Source organism: Elgaria multicarinata, chromosome 2 (assembly GCF_023053635.1).
Source record: "Elgaria multicarinata webbii isolate HBS135686 ecotype San Diego chromosome 2, rElgMul1.1.pri, whole genome shotgun sequence".
Classification (NCBI taxonomy): Eukaryota; Metazoa; Chordata; class Lepidosauria; order Squamata; family Anguidae; genus Elgaria; species Elgaria multicarinata.
This window is the reverse complement of record NC_086172.1, coordinates 112,029,960-112,056,379: the sequence shown is the minus strand read 5'-3', so window position 1 is coordinate 112,056,379 and position 26,420 is coordinate 112,029,960. Positions and strand designations below refer to the sequence as shown.

Here is a 26,420-nt window from a genome sequence, read left to right as displayed (position 1 = left end):
GGACAGGCAGAGGAGCAAGCATGCCGGAGGCTTGTGGGGTTGAACCACAAAGCCCATCATGTAGTACAGCTCCCAGGGGGAGGAGGGAGGGAAGGCAGGCAGGCAGCAGACATTTCTGGGGGCACAAGGCAGTGCGGCAAGGATTGCTTGTTTCTTTCTAAGCCAGCAGTAACGCATTGCAAATCAACCTTGCAAGGCGGGCACAGAGGAGGAGGCAAGGATAGCTTGTTCCTTTCTAAGCCAGCAGTAACACATTGCAAACCATCCCTGCGAGGCGGGCACAGAGGAGGAGGCAAGGATTGCTTGTTTCTTTCTAAGCTAGCAGTAACACACTGCAAACCAACCCTGCGAGGCGAGCACAGAGGAGGAGGACTGGGAGCAAGCATGCCGGAGGCTGGTGGGCACGAACCCAAAGCCCATCATGTAGTACAGCTCCCAGGCACCAGGCGGGCAGAGAGGCAGGCAGAGATATGCCATAGATCTATGGGGGAATCAGTCCCAGCAGATGCCCCACCACAGCAGCACCTGGGGGGAAGGCAGGCAGCAGACATTTCTGGGGGCACAAGGAAGTGAGCCAAGGATGTTTCAAAGCCAGTAATGCAAACCATCCCTGTGAGGCGGGAGCAGCACAGAGAGATGCCTTTTCTTTTGCATCCCATAACTAGGAGGCTAGGAGGAGAAGAGTAAAGCTTTGTGAGCCTTGCTTCAGAGTTGATTGACTGCACTGTGATCACAGCTATTATTAAACAACAACAACAACAACAACGTTAATAATAGCAGTACTAATTAATATTAATAGCAATAACAACAACAACAACAACAACAACAACAACAACAACAACAATAAGGAGTTGAACCGCAATGAAAGCCTGCCTGACTTCACTGAAGGGGAAAAACCAGGAGAGCTTGGGCTATGGGGTGTATATATAAAATGGAATAAATAAATAAATAAACAAAGGAGGGGTGGAATTAAAAGCAGCAGTGTTGCTGAATAAACAACAAGAAGAATTTTTTTAAAAAGGTCTGTCTTTTACCAGTCTGTCTTACCAGCTATGTCTGTCTTTTACCAGTAAGAGGAAAATGGACGTGCCCAGGGGGAGTGGGATATGCCAATTTGACTGGCCATAAGTAAGTACCAGTCTTTAAGAAGCTACCTGTCACTTCAACTCATGACAGGCATTAGCTTCTCCAGTCTCCACTAGTTACTCTTTGGAGGGCGCTGATTACCCTCCAAGGGCAGGGCAGTGTGTGCACTGGGCACGTCCACATGCCCTAGGGGACCTCATCCCCTTGCACCACATCTATTCAGTTGTTCACCAAGGTTAGGGTGGGTAGCAGTGCTGTATTTCCTATCTGTTATTTATTTGCTTAGTATATGATTTCAGGTTGTGTTGGTGCGTTTGGTGGGGCTACTGTTTTAAAAAACACCGGGAAAAGTCCGTTCAGAGACTAAGAAAGAGAAGTTTCCCAGTATCCCAAGTTACTAAGTATCCCGTTTTGCCTATCCACCCCTCCAACTTTGGGATTGGAGGATGCTTCATCAGGTGATCATGACTGGGAGTTGAATCTGCCTCTCAGCACTTCAAAAAGGTACCTCTCCCGCTTTTTTTACCCTATTTTTTAGAAAATTATAGCAAGCAAACCGCACCACGTAGAGTGCTGAGAATAAGCTCAAAATGACCCCCACCCACGACTCTCTAATCACACCAAGTTTCAAATAGATAGCTTTAAAAACAAAAAAGTTATCTGCTAATCTTTTCCGCAATGCAATCCTATGGGCGAAAAAATCCAAAATGGCGGGCGGATCGCTCCGCGAAAAGAGGAGCACTCCGCCTATGGTCGCTTCTCTTCGCCATGCTCCTCCAGCCCCCCGACTCGCTTCTCCTCCACCTCAGGGCAAGGCGGATCAGGCCAATTCGCTGTTGCTTCTCTGGTCCAAGGAGAAGCGGATCACACTCTTAGTGGGAAGTAACTGACCAGGAAAGGAACGTTGGGATTGGCATTGACAGCTTGATGAAAATGTTAATCCAGTGTGTGGTTGCTGTGGAAATTCATATTGGGGAGCATTAAAAAGGAATTGAAAATAAAACTGCCAATATCATTATGCCTTTATATAAATTTATGGTGCAACCACACTTGGAATAGTGTGGAGAGGAAGAGACACCCTGTGGCCATTGATATTTAGGGACTCTGCAGTCTCATCCCAATGAAGAATGTACAAGTCCAGCTTTGTCTCACTATTCCTGGTGAGACCCTCCTTTCTTGCTTACCTTTGCAGGGTGCTTTGTTCATGCCGCCATTGCAGAAACAGATTTGAAATTTCTGTTTGGTTCACATTTTCTTCTTTTTTAAAAAATAAATAAATAAATCCTATTTGCTCCACTGATGCACCTCTTATTGCTTTTTGGCATTAATATGGCAGCAGCCACTAACAGCAAGTTTTAACAGTGTCAGAAATGGAAGAAAGTTTTGTTGTAAAAACCTTTGTCTCAAAGACAGAAAACCAAAAGACTGCAGAGATAGACAGAGTCCCTGATCTGGACATCTGTCTGTTTCACAATCACTCATGTACATTCATGGGATTGGGAATTGGTTAATTAACACCCTTACTTTTTTCCTTGTTAAGCATTGAATATACATGCAGGCATCTATATATAAAACAAGGTTCCATAGATAAATTAATCTCTGCTGCAATGCTATGGTTGAATGCAATAGCGCTTCACGAAATACCAAAAATAAAAGCAGATAGATTATCCTACTGTATGTTGCATGGTATCCTGCCCTAAATTCTGTGATGGAATTTTCAAATGATTTTTTTTTATTTCAGTTTTACTAAATGGTCGGAGAAGGAATAGCAAATAAATTTTACATAAGAATTTAAGAAAAGTCATGCTGGATTGGACAAAGCCCTATGTAGTTCAGCATTTTTCCACTTTCCCCATACCTTGCACACTTTTACACACCTCTTTCATGTTCCTCCTTTACTCATCTTTTTTCTAAGCTAAAAATCCCCAAATATTGTAACCTTTCCTCATAGGGGAGTTGCTCCTGTCTCTCAATCATTTTCTGCACTTTTTCCAGCTCTACAATGTCATTCGTAAGATGCAGTGACCAGAACTGAAAATAATATTTCAAGTGTGGTTGCACCATAGATTTGTATAAAGGCAGTATGATGCTGACAGATTTATTTTCAGTTCTTTTCCTAATGATCCCCAACATGGAATTTGCCTTTTTCACAGCAGCCACACACTGTGTTGATATTTTATCAAGTAAATAAATATGACAGTTTTAAAATTGATATTGGTTTTATGCTTTTGATGGTTTTAAATTTTTGTATATCTGTTTTAATGTTCATTGTTTTTAACTTCTTTAAACCATCCAGAGAGCTTCGGCTATGGGGCGGTATATAAATGTAATAAAATAAATAAATAATCTACAACCCCAATGTTTTAATAACTGCTTGGAATGCTTTGGGATGAGCATTTTATTGTGCAATAACCCTGCCTTATTACTGAAATGTTATGGGGTTTAGGACAATGTCTTCCACTTGTAACCCTCCCAGATTTTCCCACAGCTGCTTCTGTCTTATTTCTTACCACAAAAATATATTAAGGAAGGAAAGATGGAATAGTTGCATGATATCTTTTGACTGATAGCGCTACGAGCCATTTGTCTGGGAAGGCTGTTTGACCTCGTGTAGCAGCGGAAAGCACTTGTATATGTTATACAGATAAGTGCTTACATGATGCATCAAGGAACTTCAAAGGAGAATTTTTTGTTGTAATCTTTAACACATTTACTTGGGACCTAGCTTCATTGAACTCAATATGAATTAACATTCTTGTTTGAATAGGAATGGATTCAATAATGGGTTGTTACAAATCTATATGCAGTATTTATTTATTTATTTACTCTGTACAGCACCATGTACATTGATGGTGCTATATAAATAAATAATAATAATAATAATAATATTTATTACATTTCTATATCGCCCAATAGCTGGAGCTCTCTCTAGTTAATTTCCAAAATAAGAGATGCTGGGGTTGAAATCTCTCTAGAAGTCCTGGAAGTCCTAACTACAAATCCAGATGTATCTTAGGGGAAAGGCATTCTTTTGCAATAGCATATTTAAGGGCATTCTCTCCATTCTTCTTTTGTGTATTTGTGGCTGAGTCCAGGTATGAAAACAGGTTTTGGAACTGAACCCTGTGAATCCACTTTATAATTTACTTACCAGGAGTAAGCACTATTGAACTTAGTGGGGCTTACTTCTGAATAGAGATGCGTAAGATTGCACTGTCCAGCCAATTTGTTAGTAAAAACAAAAGTTGCCGTCACTATTTGATAAGCTGCCTTGTTCTTATTGAAGCCATTTCTCTACAGCCAAAATGAGATTAACTGTCATGTTTATTATGACAGGCTAAGGGTGCAATCCTATGCATGCTTACACAGCAAATAAATGGCTAGCTGGGGAATGTTGGGAGTTGTAGGGTTTTTTTCTTTCTTTCTAACATGCATAGGATTGTGCCTTCATAGAATTAGGAATGACTTGCCATTTTATTTAACTCGTACAAGAACTCTCTTCGACTCTAAAGCCTCTTCTTTTTAAGTAATGTAAATTATGTCATCCAAGTTTCTAGGAAATGCAGCATACAGAATGTGTGTTCCCTAGATTAGGGATGAACCAATCCATTACACGATTACAGACACGTGCTCAAAAATACAGAACTTCAGACCCAAATCAAATGCAACAAACTGAAAAGCTGCTGCGGATAAATTTTGGCCAGTAGCGCAGCAGTGAAAAAGCATCAGGACTCTGCCAGAATGTAAGCACAAACACAGACAATCTTGTTCACACAGCCCTCAAACCACAAGGAACCCTGCCAGGAAAAAAAAGTGATTACCCCCATGACCCCTTGTCGTGTGGGATTAGGACTGAAAGAGAGCCGAAAACAGCCCCATGTTATCTCAGTGCTATTTACTCCTACTTCCAATTAAACTGCCATGTATATAGGATGGTCCTGCGCGGGCCGTTCGGCAGCAGCCTGGGAGAGCGTTAAAACCGGAGTTCTCCTCTCTCTTCTGCGCTTTCTTTAGGGAGTTTTACGCTTCAACTTCGGGCCCAGCCCCTTTTAGTGTGGCGGTGCCCCGCCGCCTCCTTCTCCGCTTCGCGTGCGTATGTTTTGATAACAAAACCAACGCGAGGGGCGGTTGGTGTTCGTGCGCCGGGCAGGTAGCAGGCCACGGTTTGCCTCCGGTCGCCACAGCCCAACCCAAGCGGAGTAGGGAGGAGCCTCGGAGCAGGAGCGGCGGGACGACGAGGCAAGCGTCAAGATGGCGGCGTCCGTTGAGCTAGAATTGCAGCTCCTCAGCCTGGAGCTGCTGCCCACTGACCCGCTGCTGCTCATCCTCAGCTTCCTGGATTACAGGGACCTCATGAGGTGGGGGGACCCTGGCGCTCGATGTAGGGCGCCTCCGGGAAGCGGGGTAGCTGCCTGGGGCCGGGTGCATGGCTCTGTGCTGCCTTCGCCTTCCCTTGCAGTGGCTGCGTTTCTCTCCCTTTGCAGCGCCAGCCATAGGGGAAATGGGGGAAAAGAAGGGTGGAGGTGGCTCTCTAAGGGAGCCCTGGGTGGGGCGCTCAGAGGTTCTTCATCTTCCACTACTAATGGTGGCATAACAAGGGGTGCTTATGGAGGAGGCATCTCGTGTTTTGGGGAGGTTGATGCATGGGGAGGGGGGAGGTGTTCTCAGGAGTTAAGCTTACTGGGGTGTGTGGACGAGAATGGGGTGAAGAGTGTTCCGTGCTAATGAAAGCTGGGGAGATGCCGCTGGCAGTGGGAAAACAGCTCTCTGTTTCCTGCATCAGCGTGGGCTGGGCTGCATTGCACAGCGTGAGAGACGCTTCTGCCATGATAGGCGTGGGTCCCAAGTGCATTAGAGAACCCCTCAAGCTGTTCGTGCGTTGATAGACAGGTTTCTTTCATCACGGCCTGGCTGTGTCAACAGGTGCTTGCTCTATACAAGCCCTAGTGACAGCACATGGTGGGTCCTTTAAAATCATCTTACTGGGAGAGGGAGAGGGGGGGCGGATTTTCAAGTGTGGGGAATTTCCTTCTTTCAGTGAAGGGGGGGGCTGAGTTCGGTCGGACGACACGCTAATCAACTTAAGGGGTAAAACGAACAGAATGGGAAACAACCGTTGATTAGCATGTCATCCGAACTCAGCCGGAGAGTCTCTTGGAGAAAGCACCACAAGCTTACAGCCCATGTTATGAAGGAGAAACGTAAAATCATCATCCTCTAACCGTTTAGAAAAAAATGTAGTCACAGGAGTTCTGTCCTGTTCAGTGGAAGAAAGGGGAGGAGCTGTTTAAGTCTTTTCTCCAAGTTTCCCACCCACCGACCCCCGTTCAAAATTGGCTCCTTTGAAGCTGCATGCAATAGAAAATATATTGGTCCATGTGTTTTTTCACCTGTGGAAAATCAGCTGGGGGAAAGGTTTTTCTGGAGAAATAGCCAGAAAGGGTAAAAGCTTAAGTAGCACTTTCCCTTGCCATTGTTCTGATCAAATTCACAGCCTGCCCAAAGTTGCTTCTTATTTAAAAAAGAAAAATGCCAGCAGACTCTTACAGGCATCTCCCAGGTAATGTCTAGATTGGCCCTTAACTGAAAGTTTTTAGATGGGATTAGCAATGGGAATAGAGGTTGAAAGCAGGTTCTTTTAGTGGACAAATTGCTGATCCTGAGTTGCATTGTGAATGTCTGATCAAGGTAATATGATAAAAGTTTTGAAACTGACTTCTTATTGTACATGGGAAAATTTAGAATAATTTATTTCTAGACTGTTCCTATGATTCTTTGTATCAAAACTTTAAAGAGATATGGGCATTGTGCAAAAATAGATTGGCCCCTGCTATGTAGGAGTTCCTTAGATCAGAGCTTTCCAAATTTTTCATGTTGGTGACACACTTTTTAGACATGCATCATTTCGCGAGACAGTAATTCAGTTTTATTAGCAAAGCGGAGGTTAAACTAACCCCTTATAAGAGATACTGACACATACATAAATTGTAATAATGAAATGTATGGGGACACAACATATCTCATGAAAACCTTTCATTTATTTTTTTAAAATATTTGATTTATAAGATAATAACATACATTTCCAAGATTGTTGTCATTTATGAGTAACAATATGTAAAAATATGTGCAAGAATTAAAAAAAAATTGAATAACACCAATAACTACTTACCATTTTAATGAGATGTATGAGATTGATGGGATGAACACAGCTTTTGAATATTTGGTGGAATATTAGATAAAGACACTCGCATTTTGTCATCAAGCATTTTTAAACTTCTACGTTTCAGTGTCTTTAAGTTTGTCATCATTGAAAAGGATACTTCACAAATGTATGTAGTAGAAAACTGCAGAAGAATTTTTAACGCTTTTTTACCTATGTTTGGATGCATTTTTGAAACGCGAATCCAAAAGCTAAGTCACCCTCTTCATACATCATTAACAGACTTCGTTACGTTCACGCAACACACCTACACACTGCAGCCGACACACTAACGTGTCACGACACACAGTTTGGAAAGCTCTGCCTTAGATTATGCAAATAGGCTTCAAAAATGTTATTTTCTTGCCTCTTTCCATCAGCAGAACTGTTCTTCTGTCACTTTATACTGCATAGCTCAATATTGTCACATAGTGTCATAAGGTACAATAGTAATTGCTTTGCAAACACTTGACCATTAGCAAAGTAGTTGTCTGCTGTGCAGTTTTGATGGGTAAAAAGTTGGATGCAGGAGGAGGTCTCTGCTAACAAGGAGATCCTTTAGGTAAGCAAGAAAATATCAGATAGTTGAAAAAGGGGAAGGTGTAATGTGTCTTCTCTCCCCCACCAGCTTAAAACAGTAAAAAAATATATCTTTGACTGAGCATGTACAGTTGGAGGATTCTTGGAGGCAAACATTGGTGTATGAGGATGGTACACAGGTGTAAAGCGAAGGAACACAGCTTATGGGGACAGGGGTTATAGTGAGCTGTACAAGCAAAAGCAGGCATTCTGCTTGACTTCTATGCATGGAGCATGGGGAGAAAATAACAGAACAAGTGGGAATTAAAGCAAAGCAGCCATAGCCCAGGTGAGTCACAGTTACATTTTTCATAATGTTTCCTAAAGAGGATACAGATTTTCTTTTAAAGGAGGAGGGGAAATGGACATTATGAAAAAAAATACCTGGAGTGTGTGTATATTTCTGAGCATGCACATAGGGATAAATTAAGTTCACAATATGGAAACGGTGCATGTGCAGAAAGGAAGTTTATGAAATAGGCAAAAACAATATTTGAAGGAGGAGGTAGACAGGGAACTACAAAAACATACCATACAGTGAAGGAAATTAAAAAGAACAAAAACATAAGATGTAAATACAAGGAAACAGGAAAGTGCTTCAAAAAGACATAGTCCATAGATCAAAAGGGAATAGTCCATAGTCCAACTATAGAAGAATGGAGAAAAATGTCATTTAATCTGTGTTGATTATAGTTTAGCAGTTGTTAAATTTTGTTTTAAAAGTTCCTACAATTTTAAAAGGTTACAAGAAGAAATGAAATGTGGAGGAAAAAAGAAAATTAAAATGTAAGAGTGCGATCAGGTCCTCCGTATACTTAACTTGAAAGTATATTTACTTTGCTTACTTCCAAGTAAGTGTGAATAGAATTGTAATTATGGAGCACAAACTTAGCTATACTTAGCCCATTCTATTACCATCGGTAGACCTTGCTTCAGACTTCAGTCTAAGTGCACATATGATTGCAGGCTGACAGCACAATCTTGTGCATTTTTACGCAAAAGAAGGTTGCAGTGTGTTCAGTGGGGCTTAGTAACTAATAAGTGCATGTAGTATTGCAGCTTTTATGTTCAACTTTTTCAATTTGATGATTAGATGTGACAATTGAAGATCTGTTGTAAGGCACAAATTGTTTAGGCATGTAAAACTCTGCATTGGAAGCAGCTGAATAGAAAGTTGGTAAGTGGGTGGCTAAGAAGCAAAGAACATTTTATGGAGAAGGGGAAGAAGAGGACTATAATGAGGAAACTATGAAGCTCGCAAACATATTCCTTATGTGGGCAGAGAAATGGTTCATAAAAGGGAGAGAAACACCAAGAAACAGTTCAGAAGTTAAAGATAATAAAGATTATGGGTTAAATCCAACAGTGTTCGTCTGCCAGCAGAACTTCCTCTGCTAGTTGAACCAATTCTCCCTCCTTCTTTCAGCCTCCTATATGTCCGCTGTAATCTGCACCAGGAGGATCATACGCAGCAGATTTGTGGGAGGAGATCCAGAGAGACTTCAGGAGGGGGAAAGAGTGGAAGGGAAAGTTCCATAAGTGGAAATCTGCTCATGTGATATTTGATTTCTCTCAATAAAAATAAAAAAGTATTTCTGTTCACTTAAAATATAAATATAGGATGTATTATTAGATTAGAGCTTTTACAAAAAAAAAGATTTCTGAAACGCTAGAGAATTGGGTTGGGGGAGCTAAATGACTAGATAGAAAACAAAAGTAAGAATAGATACTGATGTAATCCATATAAACTTAGAAAACAGTACAGTCCTATGCACAGTTATTCATAATAGTATTTTCAGCAAGCACAAAAAATGGATGAGATGGAGAATGTACTCCTGAAAGAAATGGATGCAGAAATAGATGATTTATTAACTACAATGAGAAAAAGAAACCATATGGATGATAGTAACAGAATGTAGGCTATGTGTAACATTGAGTTGGAAGGTGCATTATTTAATTCTGTATAAATAATCAATAAACATACTGTCATACTATGAAAGTCTGCTGGATTTATTTCAAGATAAAGAGAATTTGAATGTATACCAACATGTAAAATAATCTTTATAATTTGAACAATTTTTAAATTTACAAAAATTAATATGTTTAGAAGTTATTTATTGAAGTAGAGAAATATGAAAAATATAAAATAAGACACCCAAATCTTATATAATGTTAAATGGAAAAACCTGTGGTACACACAAATAGTGTAACCAAAATGATTACCAAGTACAGAGATTTTATAAAAAATGAAATGTTATTAAAACTAGAAGAAAACTAATATAGATTCATAAAAAAGTTGATTTTATTAAAAAAACCAAATAAACCCTGAAGAAGTAGGCCATACATTATTCACAGGACTCCAAGTTGTCTCTAACCAAAACATTGTAGGGGGAAAATCCTCCTTGCCGTCCAATAAATTGTGCAAAAAAAAAAAAAAAGCTTTATATTCCTGCTTTATCATAGAAGATGACAAAATAGTTCCACCTTTAACAACTGATCTATGTCAGGCAGTATTGCAGCAAAAAGGAAACAAAATCAAATTTTAGAAAAGATATTTTATGCTTACTGTCAGTTTCATCCTGACTGAAACGTCCTTCAATTAGGATCAAATTGTGGGACTATATCCCATGTCAAAACTGGGTATCTTTAAGGTTGCATTGGATTCTGTATCATTAACTGATGAATTTACTGAGGTACAAGATGTTCTTATAAATGGTAAAAGAGGAGGAGGTATCCTCAATAGGTTGTGTACATTGGACTTCTTTAGGCAGAGTTCCTCTAAACATTCACTTGTGTTTTCTTTTTTGTGTGAGTGTTTTTGGTATACTTAATAATAGAAACATTATATGAATACCAAGTTGTCTCTGCACATTGATGTGATCTGATACTGTGGGGTGATATATTCTGCTGCAAGTTGCATACATGCAAATTGACATTCATTTTCTGGTGGAGTCAATGATACTGGAAAAACAAGTTGGCAATATTTAGATTCCCTTGATAAACTGGCTGAAATATTTTTCTAGAGTAGAACAAAGTCTCTAAAGTCACTTACTACACTTTATATAAGCTAGCATGATTGCTCATATAGTTTATTCATTAATATGAGATTATATCACTTATAAAGCTTGAACTGCACAGGTGAGGTATTCAGCTCAGATATATGTCTAATTAGATACATTAGTATTAAAGATCTCTGTAAAACAAATACTAGTTTCTAATTTCTAAAACAAAGTTCTTCAGCTTCATTTTTCATGGTGCAAGTATAATACGTAATGTACCTGTTTTATTATGATTGAGAAACAAATTTCAATTGACTCTGTATTTACAGCTGCTGTTATGTAAGTCGTAGATTAAATCAGCTTTCGAGTCATGATCCGCTGTGGAGGAGGCACTGTAAGAAATACTGGCTTTTGTCTGAGTAAGTATAGATAGTGTTTGATTTTCAAAGGATCAAAAATGGTTTCCAGCTGATAGGGTAGCCATGTATCCTACTTTACAGAGGGCAATCCTCTATTTGAAGGGCTGTCCAACCCAAGTCCAGTTTAACTCTTAGAGTCCATAGGATTGCGCTCTTCTTAGAAGGAGTCCTCCAATTTCTGAAGCCTCTGGGCAAGAGGAGCAACAGATACCTCTCCATCCTCCTTTTATAAAACAAATTTCTAGAGGGGCCTTTGAGCCCATTTAGAGAAGATACACTGCCAGAGGCTGGGCTAAAGCTGAATAGGCCATAGGATTTCTGGCCTCTCCCCTCATTTGTGACCTCGGGAAGCAACTGGTGCAGTTCTTTGCTTGGTGGCCATGAGGGGAAACAGGAGTGGAACTCAGAATCCCCCTCCCAATGTCATAGAAGTGTCTATGGCCATGGGAGAGGGACTCTGAAAAATCCCATGGGCTCTAGGACTACTATAATAATTGATGCTCTATTTCTGTCCCTTAGTTTTAATGGGACCTAACATCTCACATACACACGGTAAGGAGAATGGTATAACAGACCAATTTAGGTTGACTTCCCAATTTTTAATTTTTTTTTTTAGCAAATGTAAAACATCTGGGGTGGTCTTTTCTGCACTCTAAACCATACTGTACTACCACTCAGCTAGGAAGTAACTTGATTAGAAATGTATAGTTTGAACTGTCTTTTTCTTGCTTTAATGTAATATACCATGATCCACTCATTTGTGCTTTGAAAAGCTAGTTTATAAAGTACTCTTGTTTCTGAAACTGAATACTTTAACCACATGACAAGCCTCTGGGATCTTGATCCAGCAGAATATCTAAACAATGATAACAACAGCATTTCTTTGTTGCCCACTAAAAATAAGTTACTCAGGTCTCCAAAATGACCCAGATTGCATGCCAGTATGCAATGCTAGGCTAAATTTAGGCATATTTACATGACTTCAGTTGCAGTTTTCAGCCATGCTACTTTGCAGCGGCATTTCTGTGGCTTGAGCCAGTGGGAGGGGTGTGTGTGTGTCTGTCAGTCATTGTCATACTGAACTTTGGATCTGCATCTGACTGGAATCACCCAAAAAGCTGGCATGGGTTCAAAGTGGCGTGAATGGGATTTCAGCATGTGACAGCTATACTACAATTATAGCTTTTGCAAAAATGAGAAGCTGCAGTTTGGGTGGGAAATTCAAAATAATTGCTGCTCAATTTGATACACAATGATTTTTATAGGTATTCCTTTTCAGAACCTGTTCAAAAATTCACATAGCAGTACTTTTTTTCTGACCGAGCCCACAATTCTCTGACGAAGCATTATTCATTCACATCTCGTCAGAGATTTCACTGTTTTTGTGATACCTTCTACAATGAATTCACACAGGGTTAGTAAATTATCAGGGTGGCATTTTGCTTTCTCTTTTGTAAAATCATGTAAGGGTTCTTTCTGTTCTTGTTTCTGTACTCATTGTGCTAATGATGCTTCCACTTTATTTTTATTTTTTTTACCGATTATTCAAAAGGACTTGTTATTTATAAGGCCATAATGCAGCTAAAGTTAAACACTTAAGCCCAATTGATTTGTTTTAATGGGGAAGTTAAGCACCAATTTAAATCTGCTTCACTGAATTCAATGGGAATAAAGTGATTAACATTGGCTGGATTGTACCCTAAGAAAGAGATCCTATACTCTGAGTGGAACCTTCAATATCAGAGGCTCCATTCCTTCTAATGCCCTGTCAGCTATTGTCAGGAGGGAGGTGGAGCTCCTTGTATTTTTCTCCTGTCTGTGGATGGAAGAAAACCTACTCCCTCCCATTGTTGACAATGGAAGGAATATTTAAATGGGCTCTAGATATTTACTGGAAGCTGAGAGGGCTTAGGATCCCTTGGATCCTTGGCCACTTCCTCTCCACCAGAATGCCCCTAGAACACTCAGTTTCCCCACTTTTTATGGTTGGAGGTTTGACTTCATAGAGGAAGCCACTGTAGAACTCACCACTGGGGCTAAGAGCAACTAGGTGCAATTAAAAAAAACACCACCCTCCATGGTTGTAGCTCTGTCTACAGATTGGAGGTTTTTTTCTGAACAATCGTATAGTCCATGGGATACTGTCTAAGGACCACAGGAGTGCTCTTTAACAGTCTAAGGACCACAGGAGTGCTCTCTAACAGTGTAATCCTGTACATGCCTACTCAGAGGTAAGTATAATTGTGCTCAATGTAGCTTAATCCTAAGTAAGTGCTTATAGTATTGCAGCCTAAGTGATGGTGATAATGTTGTTATTGTTGCTTAAATGAAGGTGGAATAAAGGGGGATTTTCTTACTTTATGAAACTATGACCTAGAATTTCCACCCCAAAAAATGAAAATTAATGAAATGGCTGGTGGGGTGGGCAGGGGGCTTAGAGTGCAAAAAATGTTTATAGGTAATATTCTTACTATTGTTTACTACTTTAAAAATGGTGTGTGTGTATTTGTCTTTCTAGAACTGAGAAATCTCGGAGAAGTAAGACCTGGAAGGCAATATTTACAGATATGTATGCTGACTTAGGAAGGTATATTCAGCATTATGCTTTACTTAAAAAAGCCTGGGATGATCTGGAAAAATATTTGTTGCAGCGCTGTCCTCGGATGATTACTTCATTGAAAGGTATGGTTTATTTGAGAGCTTGAGCCACTAGTCCTACTCTCATTTTGTTTTTTAAGTGTTAAGCTGCCTTAATATTTTATGCATAGGAGCCCAAATGTCTGGCAGCGGTCATCCTAAATTATTTGAATATTGTATCAACAAAAATTACCTAAAAAAAACATAACTGACATTACATGCTTCATTTGTTCAGTTTACTTGCAAAGCTGGAAAAAGTTACAGCTTTTTAGCCTTGTTTTGACCTGCTGCATGAAGCAAATGAAATTGTGCTGAGCTGCAAAGAGAAGAAAAAACAATGAACTTTTGGATCCTTTATTGCATTTTATTTATTTAAAACATTTACACACCAGCTTTCACTAACAGGTCTGTGTACAAAATCCATTCATGTTATGGTGAAAATTATTGTATCTGTAAATATGAACTTTCTGCATGGACAGAAATATCATGCAGTCTCCCTAGAATTCTTATCGGTATTCACACAGCAACCAGCATGCAATGACTGTAGTTGCTTCCATGTTAGCTGTTTCCCTGGAACATCATTTATTCAGAAATTAAGTGGAGGACACACAATATTGGGTAATATCCAGGGCTGTCACAGCTCTAACCTTAATGACATTGCACTAATGTAAGCAGATCACTAGTGCAACATTGTTAGCACTTGCTAGGCAAAGGGAGCAAGCTGTGATTTGCCATTGAATTTTGTGCTATTGTTGCTTTGTGCTACTGCAGTATTATTAGTGCTGGTATTGTGACAGCATTGGAAACTATCCAAAGTTTGGTTGCGTTTCAGTGAGACCCATCTTGTCCGCCTTTGTTTTTGTTTTCTTTCAATCATGATTTATGGAGCTGTTTTTGACTTTAGGATCCATGCTAGCTAGTCCAGTCCTGATGGACACCACTCAGTTCAGCATTTTGTTTTTAAATTCTTATTTCTTGTTTGGCACAAAAGCAAAAGTCCTTCAGTTGTGGGGTTAGATTTGAGAAAGGAAGTGTGGAGCAACTGGGGCTGGTTAGCTGAGATGTTCTTCCCCTCCTGAATGCTGGATCTGTCCATCAAGCAATCAGCAGCTGGTTTGGGGTGGGTGGTAGCCACTCCAATTATTTAGCCTTGTTAGAGTCCTGAGGGAGGGGTGGGAATTACAAAGAGGTCTTGTTGCTTCTCAAGCTCCTCAGTTCTGCGAGCAAGCTCTGGACAAAAGGGGAGAGTTTTAGAGAGGTTTGCAAAACAGCAATACATTTCCTCTTTTGTAAGCCACTCTATTTTGGAAGCAAAGGTTCATTCAGGCATGCAAATGTTACGCTTTTTGTTCCCTGTTTCTTACATAAGTATTAATACCCATTTCAGAAAAAGTAAACTGTGAAGAACCCCTGAAAAAGGATATGATCCTAAATACGGTTTTCAGATCTGCTGACTGGAATGGGGCTTGCTCAAGAGTTTAGCATTGGGGCTTAAATCATTCAACGCAACATGCATTGTTTATATGATCTGAAGATATCTGCTAAAACATGTAGTTTTTGAATGCTCACAGAGAGTGTTCGAGAGGAAGATCTGGACGCTGTGGAAGCACAAATTGGTTGCAAACTCCCTGATGACTATCGATGTTCATTTCGGATCCATAATGGACAGAAGCTAGTAGTTCCAGGGTGAGAAGTTAAAGTTAAATGTAATTGCTGCTTAGTAGTCAACTGTCTACATATGGGTGCACATATTTTAAATTTATCACTTAACTTATTGTCCCTGTTACTTTTCTTACACATTTTAAAATAAGAAATCTTTTTTTCTTTTCTTTTTCTGTTGGTGCAAAGGTTGATGGGAAGTATGGCGCTTTCCAATCACTACCGATCTGAAGATTTGTTGGACATTGACACAGCAGCTGGTGGTTTTCAGCAGCGTCTAGGACTGAAACAATGCCTCCCCCTAACCTTTTGCATTCACACTGGATTGAGTCAGTACATGGCTCTGGAGAGCGTGGAGGGTCGCAATAATTATGAGATCTTCTACCAATGTCCAGTAAGAAAGACTTGTAAATAGATCCTTTAGACAACACTAATGCTGCTCACCTGCTTCAGTAGATGAAATTGATGCAGTATATGGTAGGCACAACCGGACTCTGTGTGTAGAATCTTTAAAGTCAGCTGTCTTTCATCTATGAGCCCCTTCCCATCATTGGCAAAAGGTCACAGGAATGCTCAAGTGTTCTAAATGATGAAAGGGAAGAGCTAAGCTTGCAATGGTAGTAGCGGCTGTAATTGCTATGAAGGAAGGAGAAGATTGATTAGACTATGGGAATAAAATCTCACACAACAGGATGTACAGCCAAGAGATGCCATTGGTAAAAGGGCAGGGAGGTTGCTAGTCAAAGCTGGGAATGGGATAATTGCATATTGATTAGAATTAGAGTGACATAAGATTTGGCTTCAGGTCCCTAACATTTGATGATATAACTTTGGATTTTCCCTGATCTATCATTAAGAGTTCGTATTCTTGGAAATGTTTAAAGTTATCTGCATCGTTCTTTCTTTGATTGTTGTCTTGATAACCAACCTGCAGGCTATAGAAACTCCTCTGCTGAGTTAAGAGCTTACCTAGCTTACACTTTGAAATAATAGTAAGACATTGTTTAACAATGCATTGGCAGGGGTGGGTGGGGACACCGTAGCACCTTATTATTGGTGTCTCACACAACACAACCTTGGTTTTTACATTTCAGGTTGTTCAGGTGGATGGGGGACCTCTCTTCCAGTTTGCAAAATCATTCCTGTTGGCCTGGAAACCAAGATTCCATTTCCCAAACATATTGTAGTACAACTTCTCTTCATTTGTGAAATACCGAGGCCTTTAGTTTTCCTCCTTTTTATAAACTGTCTAGTTTGGGGCTTAACTACTTAGATCCTAAAAATGAGTGTAAGACTACCTGTAACTATCAGTATAATTCTTTAGTAATTTTTTAATTAAGGTAACAGAGCGCTCTGTGTTTCTTGTTAAGAATAAACCCTAAAATAAAAAAGACATATCCCACAAGATTTTAGCATGCCATGATTTATTTTGGACTAGAATTAAGTGAACAGTCATTTTTTTAAAATCACATGCTATTCCTAGGACCTTAATAATAGCTGCACAATGTGACACTTAGTTCTACAATCCCTCTGTCTGGAAGCACCTTGCATTTTCAAGTTTGGGTTTGTCTACCTAATGTTTATAAACCTGAGTTGGTAATGCAAGCTGACGTACATAAATGACATCTATAATTCTGCTCCTTTGTTACTATTGTTGGAGAGGCCGTGACTTAAAATTATCCTGCAAAATCTTGATAGAAGTTTCAGTAATGTACAGTGCAAATCCTACCTTGTGAAAATCTAACTTTTTAGGATTCAAATAACCTTCTGTTTCTTTTTTCTTTTTAAAGGATCAAATGGCCCGTAATCCCTCAGCAATTGATATGTTCATTACAGGTAAAAGTATTTTGGAACTTGAGTGGGAAACATTTTGAAGAAGACAAGTTGAATTGTGATACTACCACTGCAAGTTCCGTTAATATGCAGTATTTGTTTAAACTAGATCTCTTGCCCACTAGAGGGCAAACTATACCTTAAATTGCAGTCACATGTAAGAAGTTCTGAAGGCATCAGCTCCTGTGTAAAGTGCAGGAAGGGGGTGTTTAAAGGCAGAGGAGGAAAGTAGAAGCAGGGTAGTGCTTAACCATTACTGTGCCAGTCCACTTCCCTTGAAACTCCCAGATCTGGATGTGGGAGTTTCCAAGAATTCCAGATCTGTATTCGCATGGTAACATGGGTTCAGAATGCTAGTGAGCTAAAAGCAGCTCCCAGGGGGGTGGGGGTGGGGGTGGGGAGAAGTGTTTTTTTTTTTTTGAGAGAGAGAAGCAGTGGGAAGAGAAGAGTTAAGAACTCCATTCCCTCTACTTCCCTTCTCTACTTCAAAATTCCTCCTCTTGAGTTGGAGGAGAAGTAGCATGGGCTGTGTGCACCAGCACTCTCCTTGGTCACATTAAGCCAGGATACACCAGGAATCCTGGCTTATTGCTATCTGTGAACACAACCAGTGCCTTTCAGAACTTACAACATGGGTGTTGCCCTTTATATGTTCTTGGACACCCTACTGTCATCAGCTCCAGCCATCATGGGATAATGCCCACCAGCATCTGTAAGGCCAAAGATTCCCTACCACTGGCTTGCTGCATCCTGGACAGGATGGGAGGGATTGATGTTATAGTACTGCCCCCCAGGTACTGTAAGCTGTTAGGGGCTCAAGGGGGGACAACTTCCACCCCAACCATTCTGTTACACACCTGTGACAATCAGTTCCCTCAATATTCTGTAATTCCTAGAGCATGCTCAATCCTGGCTAAACCATTGGTTGTTTTTTTCTTAATTTACAAACTATTTTCTCAGATTCCACAAATTATGTAGAAGCCCCTACTTTGTGGTGGCCCCATTTACTGCCCTACTGATACACACACAGTTTCGTATTAGATGTGGTAGTAATATTTTTTATCCCACTTGGTCTGACTTTTCAAATAGCATTTCTAATCGGTTGTCTGACCTTTTATTTTTCTTGTAAATTTCCCTCCCTCTTTGATATTTAGGTAGCTCCTATTTGGAATGGTTTACTTCCTATGTAAACAATGTAGTAACAGGTGGCTATCCCATCATCAGAGACCAGATTTTCAGGTATTATGGCTTTAGTCTGCATTGCCTGATCTATAGTTTTTTCTTTTGTTGAAAAATTGCTGGGGGCTTTTGCTGTTTCCATGGCAAATTCAGTGGTGGTAAGGTCAACAGGGGCTGCAAAATCAGTGATGGGGATGCATACTGCTCATGAGTTGCATGTTGCCCACCACACACATAGAGGATGCTGCTATGTTTATGAGAGGAGCGTACAGGAATTTTGTTGATGTGAATTTCTGTTTGCCTTTACTGCAAAATTTGTGGTTTCATTTCCCACCCACCCTACTTCTCATATGGCAAAACCTGGAATACATCTGTTTAGCTGGCATAGGTATAGTAGTTTGCAGCTCTCTCCATAAATTTACAAAACTGTTCTTTATACTTATGAAGATGCAATCCTATGTGTACTTAAAGCAGCCCTTACTTCTGAGTAAACATACATAGAATTGCTCAGTAAACTTCATAAAAATGATGAATAGTTAACTTTTTATGAGAACTAAAATGATTTTTTCTTAGGGCACAATTCTGTCACGATGACCATAAGGCTCTGAAATCTGGAGCTTATGGTCAGCCAATGCAGAGCTGTTACTATCATATTATCATAGTGCATTGAGGCTATACAGGGCAGTGGCACAGTATACAGCTTGCATAACCCTGTGCTATCAGTTTGGCTAGCTAGATGAGATCCATAGCTGTTCTTAGAAACATAGATTTCCAGTTCTTTGGGTTTTAGTGTCATGTTTCTGATGTATGGACTATTAGTTGGTTTATCAGAATAAAACATTGAGTTCACAATTAACTGTGGTGCAGCCAATGTGAAAGAAATGGCCATTATAGCACTTAAGATGAGTATCAGTGTGTGCAATAAATGCATCAGCTTTGGTAATCAAGTATGGGTATTGATCTGAATACAGCAGGAAGGATAGGTGTAGTTTTACAGCTGCGTTTATACAGACTCAGTTTGAAGTGTACAATATATTCATTGTTATGTGAAATGTTGGCTTTTATACTAGAATGTGTTTCAATATGTATTGCTTAAAATATTGAACAAGAGAGTTTTATTTCTTTTTCATTTGCTAGATACATTCACGATAAGGATTGCGTAGCAACAACAGGAGATATTACTGTCTCAGTCTCCACATCTTTTCTACCTGAACTCAGTTCTGTACATCCCCCTCACTATTTCTTTACTTATAGAATCAGGTAGGAATAGCATAACTTGTTAATTTTATCAATGTGTTGGTGTCAAGCCTTGAAGATTTCTTTGATCAGAGTAAAATTGTAAACTACTTAAGAAAACTAGTTTATCTTCTCAAAATCACAATTTCTGTTTTTAAGAGGAAAATGTGGAAATGTTTATTTTCTGCAAAGTTGCACAGAGAACTTGAACCTAGTTCTCTGCTTTTGACTCTCTCCTCTATACCATTCTGTATATTCCTTTGTCTAAAAACCATTTCAAATGATCATTCCCCCCCCCCCCCCGGGTGTAATAATTGCATGACAGTTGGACAAGATCCCGATGTGTCTCTTCAGGGTAGTATTTCTTGTGCTGTGAAGTTTAATTTCCCTTTTAGTGAAATTGCTGTATCTGTTTTAGGAGGAAAGCCTGAGTTCTTTGCCCTTGCTAATGAGTGATATGTATAAGCGTCACAGACAGCTGTCAGATAATAGCTGTAATATCTGTGAGAGACATAGCAACCTCCTGGCTATAAACTTTTGTAAAAAGTTATTTAGATGTATTTTAGAAGCTGAGCACTTCTACCCTCAGGAGTGAGGAATTTTGTGCACTTTGTATATACAAAGTAGTGCACACCAGCAAAGTGCCTGATATTTCATCTTTTGTGTGACTTTTGCTCTATGCTCTCCTTCTGACACTGCAGTGCACATCTAGGCTGGCTTTTGAAGTAGCAAACATGAGTGCTGCTATCTTCAACCAGACAATTCTCCCCACCCCAGTCCTAAAAACAAATTAGCATTTTTAAGAACTGAATGCTTATGTTGGTGCTTTCCTGTGTAGGTGACACTTCACTAAAATGAGTGCTTTGTGTAATTTGTTAGAATTGAGATGTCCAAAGATGCACTTCCAGAGAAGGCTTGTCAACTAGACAGCCGGTACTGGAGAATAACCAATGCCAAAGGTGATGTGGAGGAAGTTCAGGGTCCTGGAGTAGTAGGTAAGGAATGTTCTTTTAAGATTTTGACCATTTGTGGAAATGTTTTATTTATTTATTTATTTATTTATTTATTACATTTCTATACCGCCCAATAGCCGGAGCTCTCTGGGCGGTTCACAAAAAAAAAAAATGTTTTTGGCTTGAAATGTTCAATTAAGTGTGCTTCAACTGACCAATATTTATTTATTTATTTATTAAAAAGTCGCTGTGGGGCACTGGTCTAGAACTTGCTGCCACTCATGGTGAGGGCCCCACACTAGTTTCTGATGGCAATGCTCTGCTCTTGGCTGCTGTTTGCCTCTGAAGGACCTATTTGGAGTAAACTACACCCCTTCAGGAAGCAAATAGCAAACAAGGGAGTTGATTTTTGTCAGGAAACCAGTGTGGGGCCCCAAGGCTACTTTTTAAAAAGTGCCCTGTTTAAGCCTACTTTTTAAAAAAGTATGTTTATCGTAACATATAGATTGTCTCTAGCTAAAGTGTATTTGGTTTTAAAAACTGAAGTCCTCTGCTCGCTTTGTTTGTACAGGAGAATTTCCAATAATCAATCCTGGTCGAGTTTATGAATACACTAGCTGCACTACGTTTGCCACTACTTCAGGGTACATGGAAGGATACTATACATTCCATTGTCTGTATTACAAAGACAAGTTTTTTAATGTCACCATTCCTAGATTTCATATGGTTTGCCCAACGTTCAAGGTATCCACAGCACGCATGGTAAGTCAAAACCATTGTTGGTTTTCAGAAAACTGTTAGACCTGTATTTTTAAAATGATATGCTTTGTGCTTGAAACTGCTTAAATAGTTCTTAAAAGCTATGCATAGTGTTCTTACATATTTTAAAATGTATATACTAAAAAAACTAACATGTTCCCATATTATTATTTTGATTAGTTGATTTTGACCATTAATCACTTCAAACTCGCCCATATTTTCCATCACTACTTCTGTCTTTTTTCTTATTGCAAAAAATGTTAAAGAGAAAGACAGAATAGCTGCACAACGCCTTCTAATTGACAGTGATAGGAGCCCTTCATTTGGAAGCACCGTCTGCTTCTAATGGCAGTACGGACAACCCAAAGTCAATGGGTGGGTTAATAGTCAACATCACAGTTGATTAATGAGGGAGTACTCCCCACACAATCTCTTATATAAAAGCCCAGAGTCCTCCTCCAAGCCACTTATGCAAATAGGAAAGACGGCAGAAGCAGTGGATTGGCCTACTGGTTGGTGATGCCTTCTCTCCTAGTTGCATGTTCTCTCCTATTTGCACTTATAGGCTATTTGCATGTTCTCTCCTATTTGCACTTAGAGGCCAATCCACTGCCTTGGAAGTTCCAAGAAAAATAACTGCCATCTAGAGACGTTCCAAGATAGGCCAGAGGGCTCCTCCAAGCCACTTCTAGGTTTTGCCCTCTGGCGCCATCTAGCGACGTTTCTCGGAACTGCGGCCTTCTATGGAAGTTCCAAGTTCCGAGAAAGAAATAGTTTTGTCTCATGAGGGTAAATTTGATAGAAGAATGGGAAAGAACAGGGGAAGTCGGTTCAAAATTTTAGCCCAAGGACAGACATTAGAAAAGGTGGGCGTTTATTTGCCAGAACTGGTATTTACCATGGACAACTGTATGTGGCAGTGTCCAGAGTCCGACGGTCTAAGGACAATTGATGGGAAAGAACAGGGGAAGTTGATTCAAAATTTTAAAAAAGTGTATACCAAAAATACTGTATTCAAAGAAGTGCTAACAAAATAAATACACCTGTCGTATGACAGGCTTTTTTGCTAGTATGATTATAATCAACCATGATGTGGGTTAAGGCCAGCTTCAAGTTAACGATATTTGATTGACACATCCCCTCTCCCACCCCCCCCAGTCCTCCCGCTGGTATCCCACCAGCCATTGCAAGTTCTGCCAGCTGGACCAGAACAGCAGCCACCACTAAGGTTGCTCTTGCCAGGGGACTCTGCAGTCGCCAAAAATAACAAACGATGTGCAACGAAATAGTCAGTGGTGCACGACACACAACACAATAGCCAACAGTTGTTCAAATAATGAACTCTGCTCAATGCTGGTTATTTGCATTGGTTATTTTGGCTGAATAACCAACTGTGGTGTGAAAAAGTCCCGACAGACGACACAATAACCAACTGTTGACTATTTAACCCACCATTGGTTACCATGTTGTCCGAATCCAGTCTTCTTGTTGAATAACCTGCCAGACCAAGTTATATAAACACCACTAAAAGTAGCATGAAATGTTAATGTACTTAACTTCTGTTGCAGTTGCCATTGCTTTTCTGGATGAGCTGGTAGCATAAGCATGACCAAATTAGTTGGGGTGTTTTTGCAAAGAAACTGGCTAAAACTTAAGTTATATGGCTTCTGTTTTTACATTTTAGGAAACCAATCATAACGAATGTGCAATGGATGAGGATGAAGATTCAACAGACACTGATGAATATGAAGATAGGCGTAGAATTCTAGACATTCCTGCTCCTTCTGGACGCTGTCCACGCCAGACCTGATTAAACTTTCAAAAAACTGTTTTCTGGGGCAATGACATATAAAAAGGTCTGAATACTAAATAATAATTTGGCAGTGGAGCAACTAGCATGAATGCTGGTGCTGGTTCCGATTTGTATTTGATCAGATATACAGTCAAGGTTTTCTTTTGTCTTGCATTTATTTTTGGATGGAAATGGGAATACAATAGTGTGGTAAGCTTTATTCTTTCAAACAACTTTAGGGGTGGGGGTGGGGTAAGTCATTGTACATTTAAAATTTAAAACCAGAATGGTGCTTCCTTTTGCTTCCTTTTAATGAGTTGGCCACAGCAAACAAAATGGAAAAACAGGCATGTTGTTTTCACAATGATTTTGTACTGTTGTTTATCTCTGTCATAAGTGAACAAAATATTTGAAGTTTAATTCTGTGTAACCAATGGGTTGAGTTGGGTGTTCTTGTACCAGGAAACTCTGAAATGTTTAAAAGAAATCCTGCATTCAATCTCTGATCTCTTTTGGGATGTTGGATAAGCATTTTGCTTACTGCATTTTTTCATTTATTACATGATATAAATATGTAAATAGCTTGATTTCCACCCTTCAAATTCCATTTAACTATTGTGAAAAGTGCTTAGAACTTCGTTTTAAGTATAAACCATGTTTTCTTCAACACTGCATTTTTATAATTGTCTGACTAAAAATAGAGACACAGCTTGAAATAATAGTCATAACTGGAATATTGGCATTGATGGGTATTTGTATATACAGCAAAGGATATGTAGAATGTATAATTATACAACAATTGTAATATTTTAAAGTAGTAAAATAAGATACTACAGAAGAGGAGCAGTGGAGACACAGATGATTTTAGGCAACAATCCTAGACACAATGAACTGGAAGTTAGTTCAGAACATATATTGAACATATACTAGTTGTGGTGGAAGAGATTATCCTACAATAAAATCTGAAAGCCTGTTATAAACCTATAGGCCTAGGTTTTGATGCAGATAAGAAACAAAATTGAACATTGCCTAATTTTTTGGGTGAGCATAGTTCATCTTCCCTAATAAACTGGAAAGTAAGTGCTGTGAACAATAATGTGGCCCAACTGTTCCTTGTGTACTCTACGACTCAGTTTAATGAATTGTTTCTCACTCCACAAGAGGAAATTAAGAATATATTGGATAAAATTCTTGATTAGAAGTATCTTTATATCAAATTGGTAGTCTCAGTTGAATTTTTTGGTATTTGCAGTTCTGCTTAACAGCTATCATTTTTATAAAAGAATGAAGTGAGTGTTGTGATAAATTACTTACAGTGCAATCCTATACATGTCTACTCAGAATCTTTACTGAGTTCAATCAGTGGTGGCTCTTGGCCATTGTGATTGGTAGGGTAGAGTGTGACGCCAAGGGATGGCAAGAGGCAGAGACGAGGGGGTCTTCAGAGGATCCTCTCCGCCACACACACACACACACACACACACACACACACACACACTTCCAGCCAGAGATGCAATATCATGTTAGACTCAGAGCTGCTTAAATAAAACAGAATAGGCCAGAGTGAGGCTTTTCCTCTCACATCTATCCAATCTGCTGCCTCTACCTGCTTCCCCCTTGGCTGAAAGAGTAGAGGCTGTGACCCAGCAATTGGAGGTGGGGGGAATTGCGCTGTGGCCCTCCTGACCCATCCTTTTTGGAAAGATGACAGTTGAAACCAACTTGACTATTTGGCCCTCGAAGGCTGTGACTTTGCATAAATAAAAGAAGAATCCAGAGTTTCATAGGAGTGAGCCCTCCATGAAGGAAGCCATTTTCGTATACTCTATACTATCACTGAGTTCAATGGGACTCACTCCCAGGTAAGTGTGTATGAAATTGCGTCCTTAGTGTACGTTTTTCTGTATTTTTTAGCATTTTAAAACATTTCTGCAAGTGTTTTAAAATGCTGCAGGAAGCTCCCAATTGGCTTTAGTATCCCATAGTGAGTTCCTTGATTGATCCCTTCTTTTGTCAAATATTTTTCTTACAACGTATACCATGTACAACATGGAGTATTACTTTATCTTAGAAAACTTAGTTGTAAACATACTGCATTAAACAGTATATTCATGTATTGCAACATATACACTGATTACACATGCCTATTCAGAAACAATCATTTCATCAGTGGCTGCAGCTACACCCATAGGGTAACGGTTGTCATAAGTTATACTTAGAGTAGACCCATTGAAATAAATGGTATTCACTTTAATGGGTCTACTGTAAGTAGGACTTATGTTGGGTTTAATTACTTGTGTAGCATTCAAATAGTGTTTGAAAGGAACAAATGCTCTGAAATGTCTCCAGAAGATATCGAATGAATGAAGGCACATTGAAATCAAGCAGACCACCATATATCATGCAACTATACTAGACATCTTGGGATTCCTGTGTTACTTGGGGCCTCATTGGAGGCCTAAAGATTTGAATGAGAAGTAGGGGTACTCCAAATTTATTACAGCACCTATCAAAAGTAGAGACAGAAAAACATACACGTAAAAGATGGATGTGCCTACAGGCCCAAAATGTTTGGAGACCTTGATGTGCTATCACATCGTCATTATGAGACAAAACTTGATACCCCCCAGCTCTGAAAATTTCTGTGCCATCCTTTTCTAAACCCTTAGGCTGGCATACAACAAAATAATTGCAGAAAATCTGTGAAACATTTTAAAGGTAGAACAGGAATGTTTTAATTGCTGCTTCTATGATCCTAGAATGATCGTACAGTTCCAAATCAGCAATAACAATATTGGTTCTATGGTGGTGTAGTACCAACGTGACTGTCCTAAAATTCTTTTGAATAGTGTGACTTCATAGCTAAAGACAGAATGAAAATCTTGCAAGGGTCTCTCCTGTGGGAAGGAATTAGGTAGATGGCAGGCAGGCAAAGATAACAGCAGAGCCAGAGTTCTGTTTGCTTTCTGAAATCTTCCCAGCCTGCCGATGGTGTAGACCTGCCTTACCTCTTCCCAAGGAATGGATCTATTGGGTAGGAAAAAGCATTTTAAGAGGAGGACTTGGGCTTTCCTGTCAATGGATCATGGG

At 39.6% G+C, this 26,420-nt stretch overlaps 1 protein-coding gene across 1 annotated transcript; it reads left to right on the top strand.

Moving 5' to 3' along the window:
• Positions 1 to 5,151: 5,151 nt before the first annotated feature.
• FBXO3 (F-box protein 3) lies at positions 5,152 to 24,426 on the top strand. Its single transcript, XM_063117412.1, has 11 exons — positions 5,152 to 5,444; positions 11,193 to 11,282; positions 13,801 to 13,964; positions 15,491 to 15,605; positions 15,768 to 15,972; positions 17,369 to 17,414; positions 18,566 to 18,650; positions 19,728 to 19,850; positions 20,706 to 20,821; positions 21,351 to 21,541; positions 23,223 to 24,426. Exons 1-11 carry the CDS (start codon positions 5,338 to 5,340, stop codon positions 23,346 to 23,348), a joined length of 1,368 nt encoding a protein of 455 aa, XP_062973482.1. The 5' UTR covers positions 5,152 to 5,337; the 3' UTR covers positions 23,349 to 24,426.
• Positions 24,427 to 26,420: the final 1,994 nt, after the last annotated feature.

Coding starts and splice junctions, on each gene's coding strand:
- FBXO3 (XM_063117412.1), top strand. CDS start 5,338: ATGGCGGCGTCCGTTGAGCTAGAATTGCAGCTCCTCAGCCTGGAGCTG. Junction 18,651..19,727: donor ATCAGAGACCAGATTTTCAG/GTATTATGGCTT, acceptor TTCATTTGCTAG/ATACATTCACGATAAGGATT. Junction 19,851..20,705: donor TTCTTTACTTATAGAATCAG/GTAGGAATAGCA, acceptor GTAATTTGTTAG/AATTGAGATGTCCAAAGATG.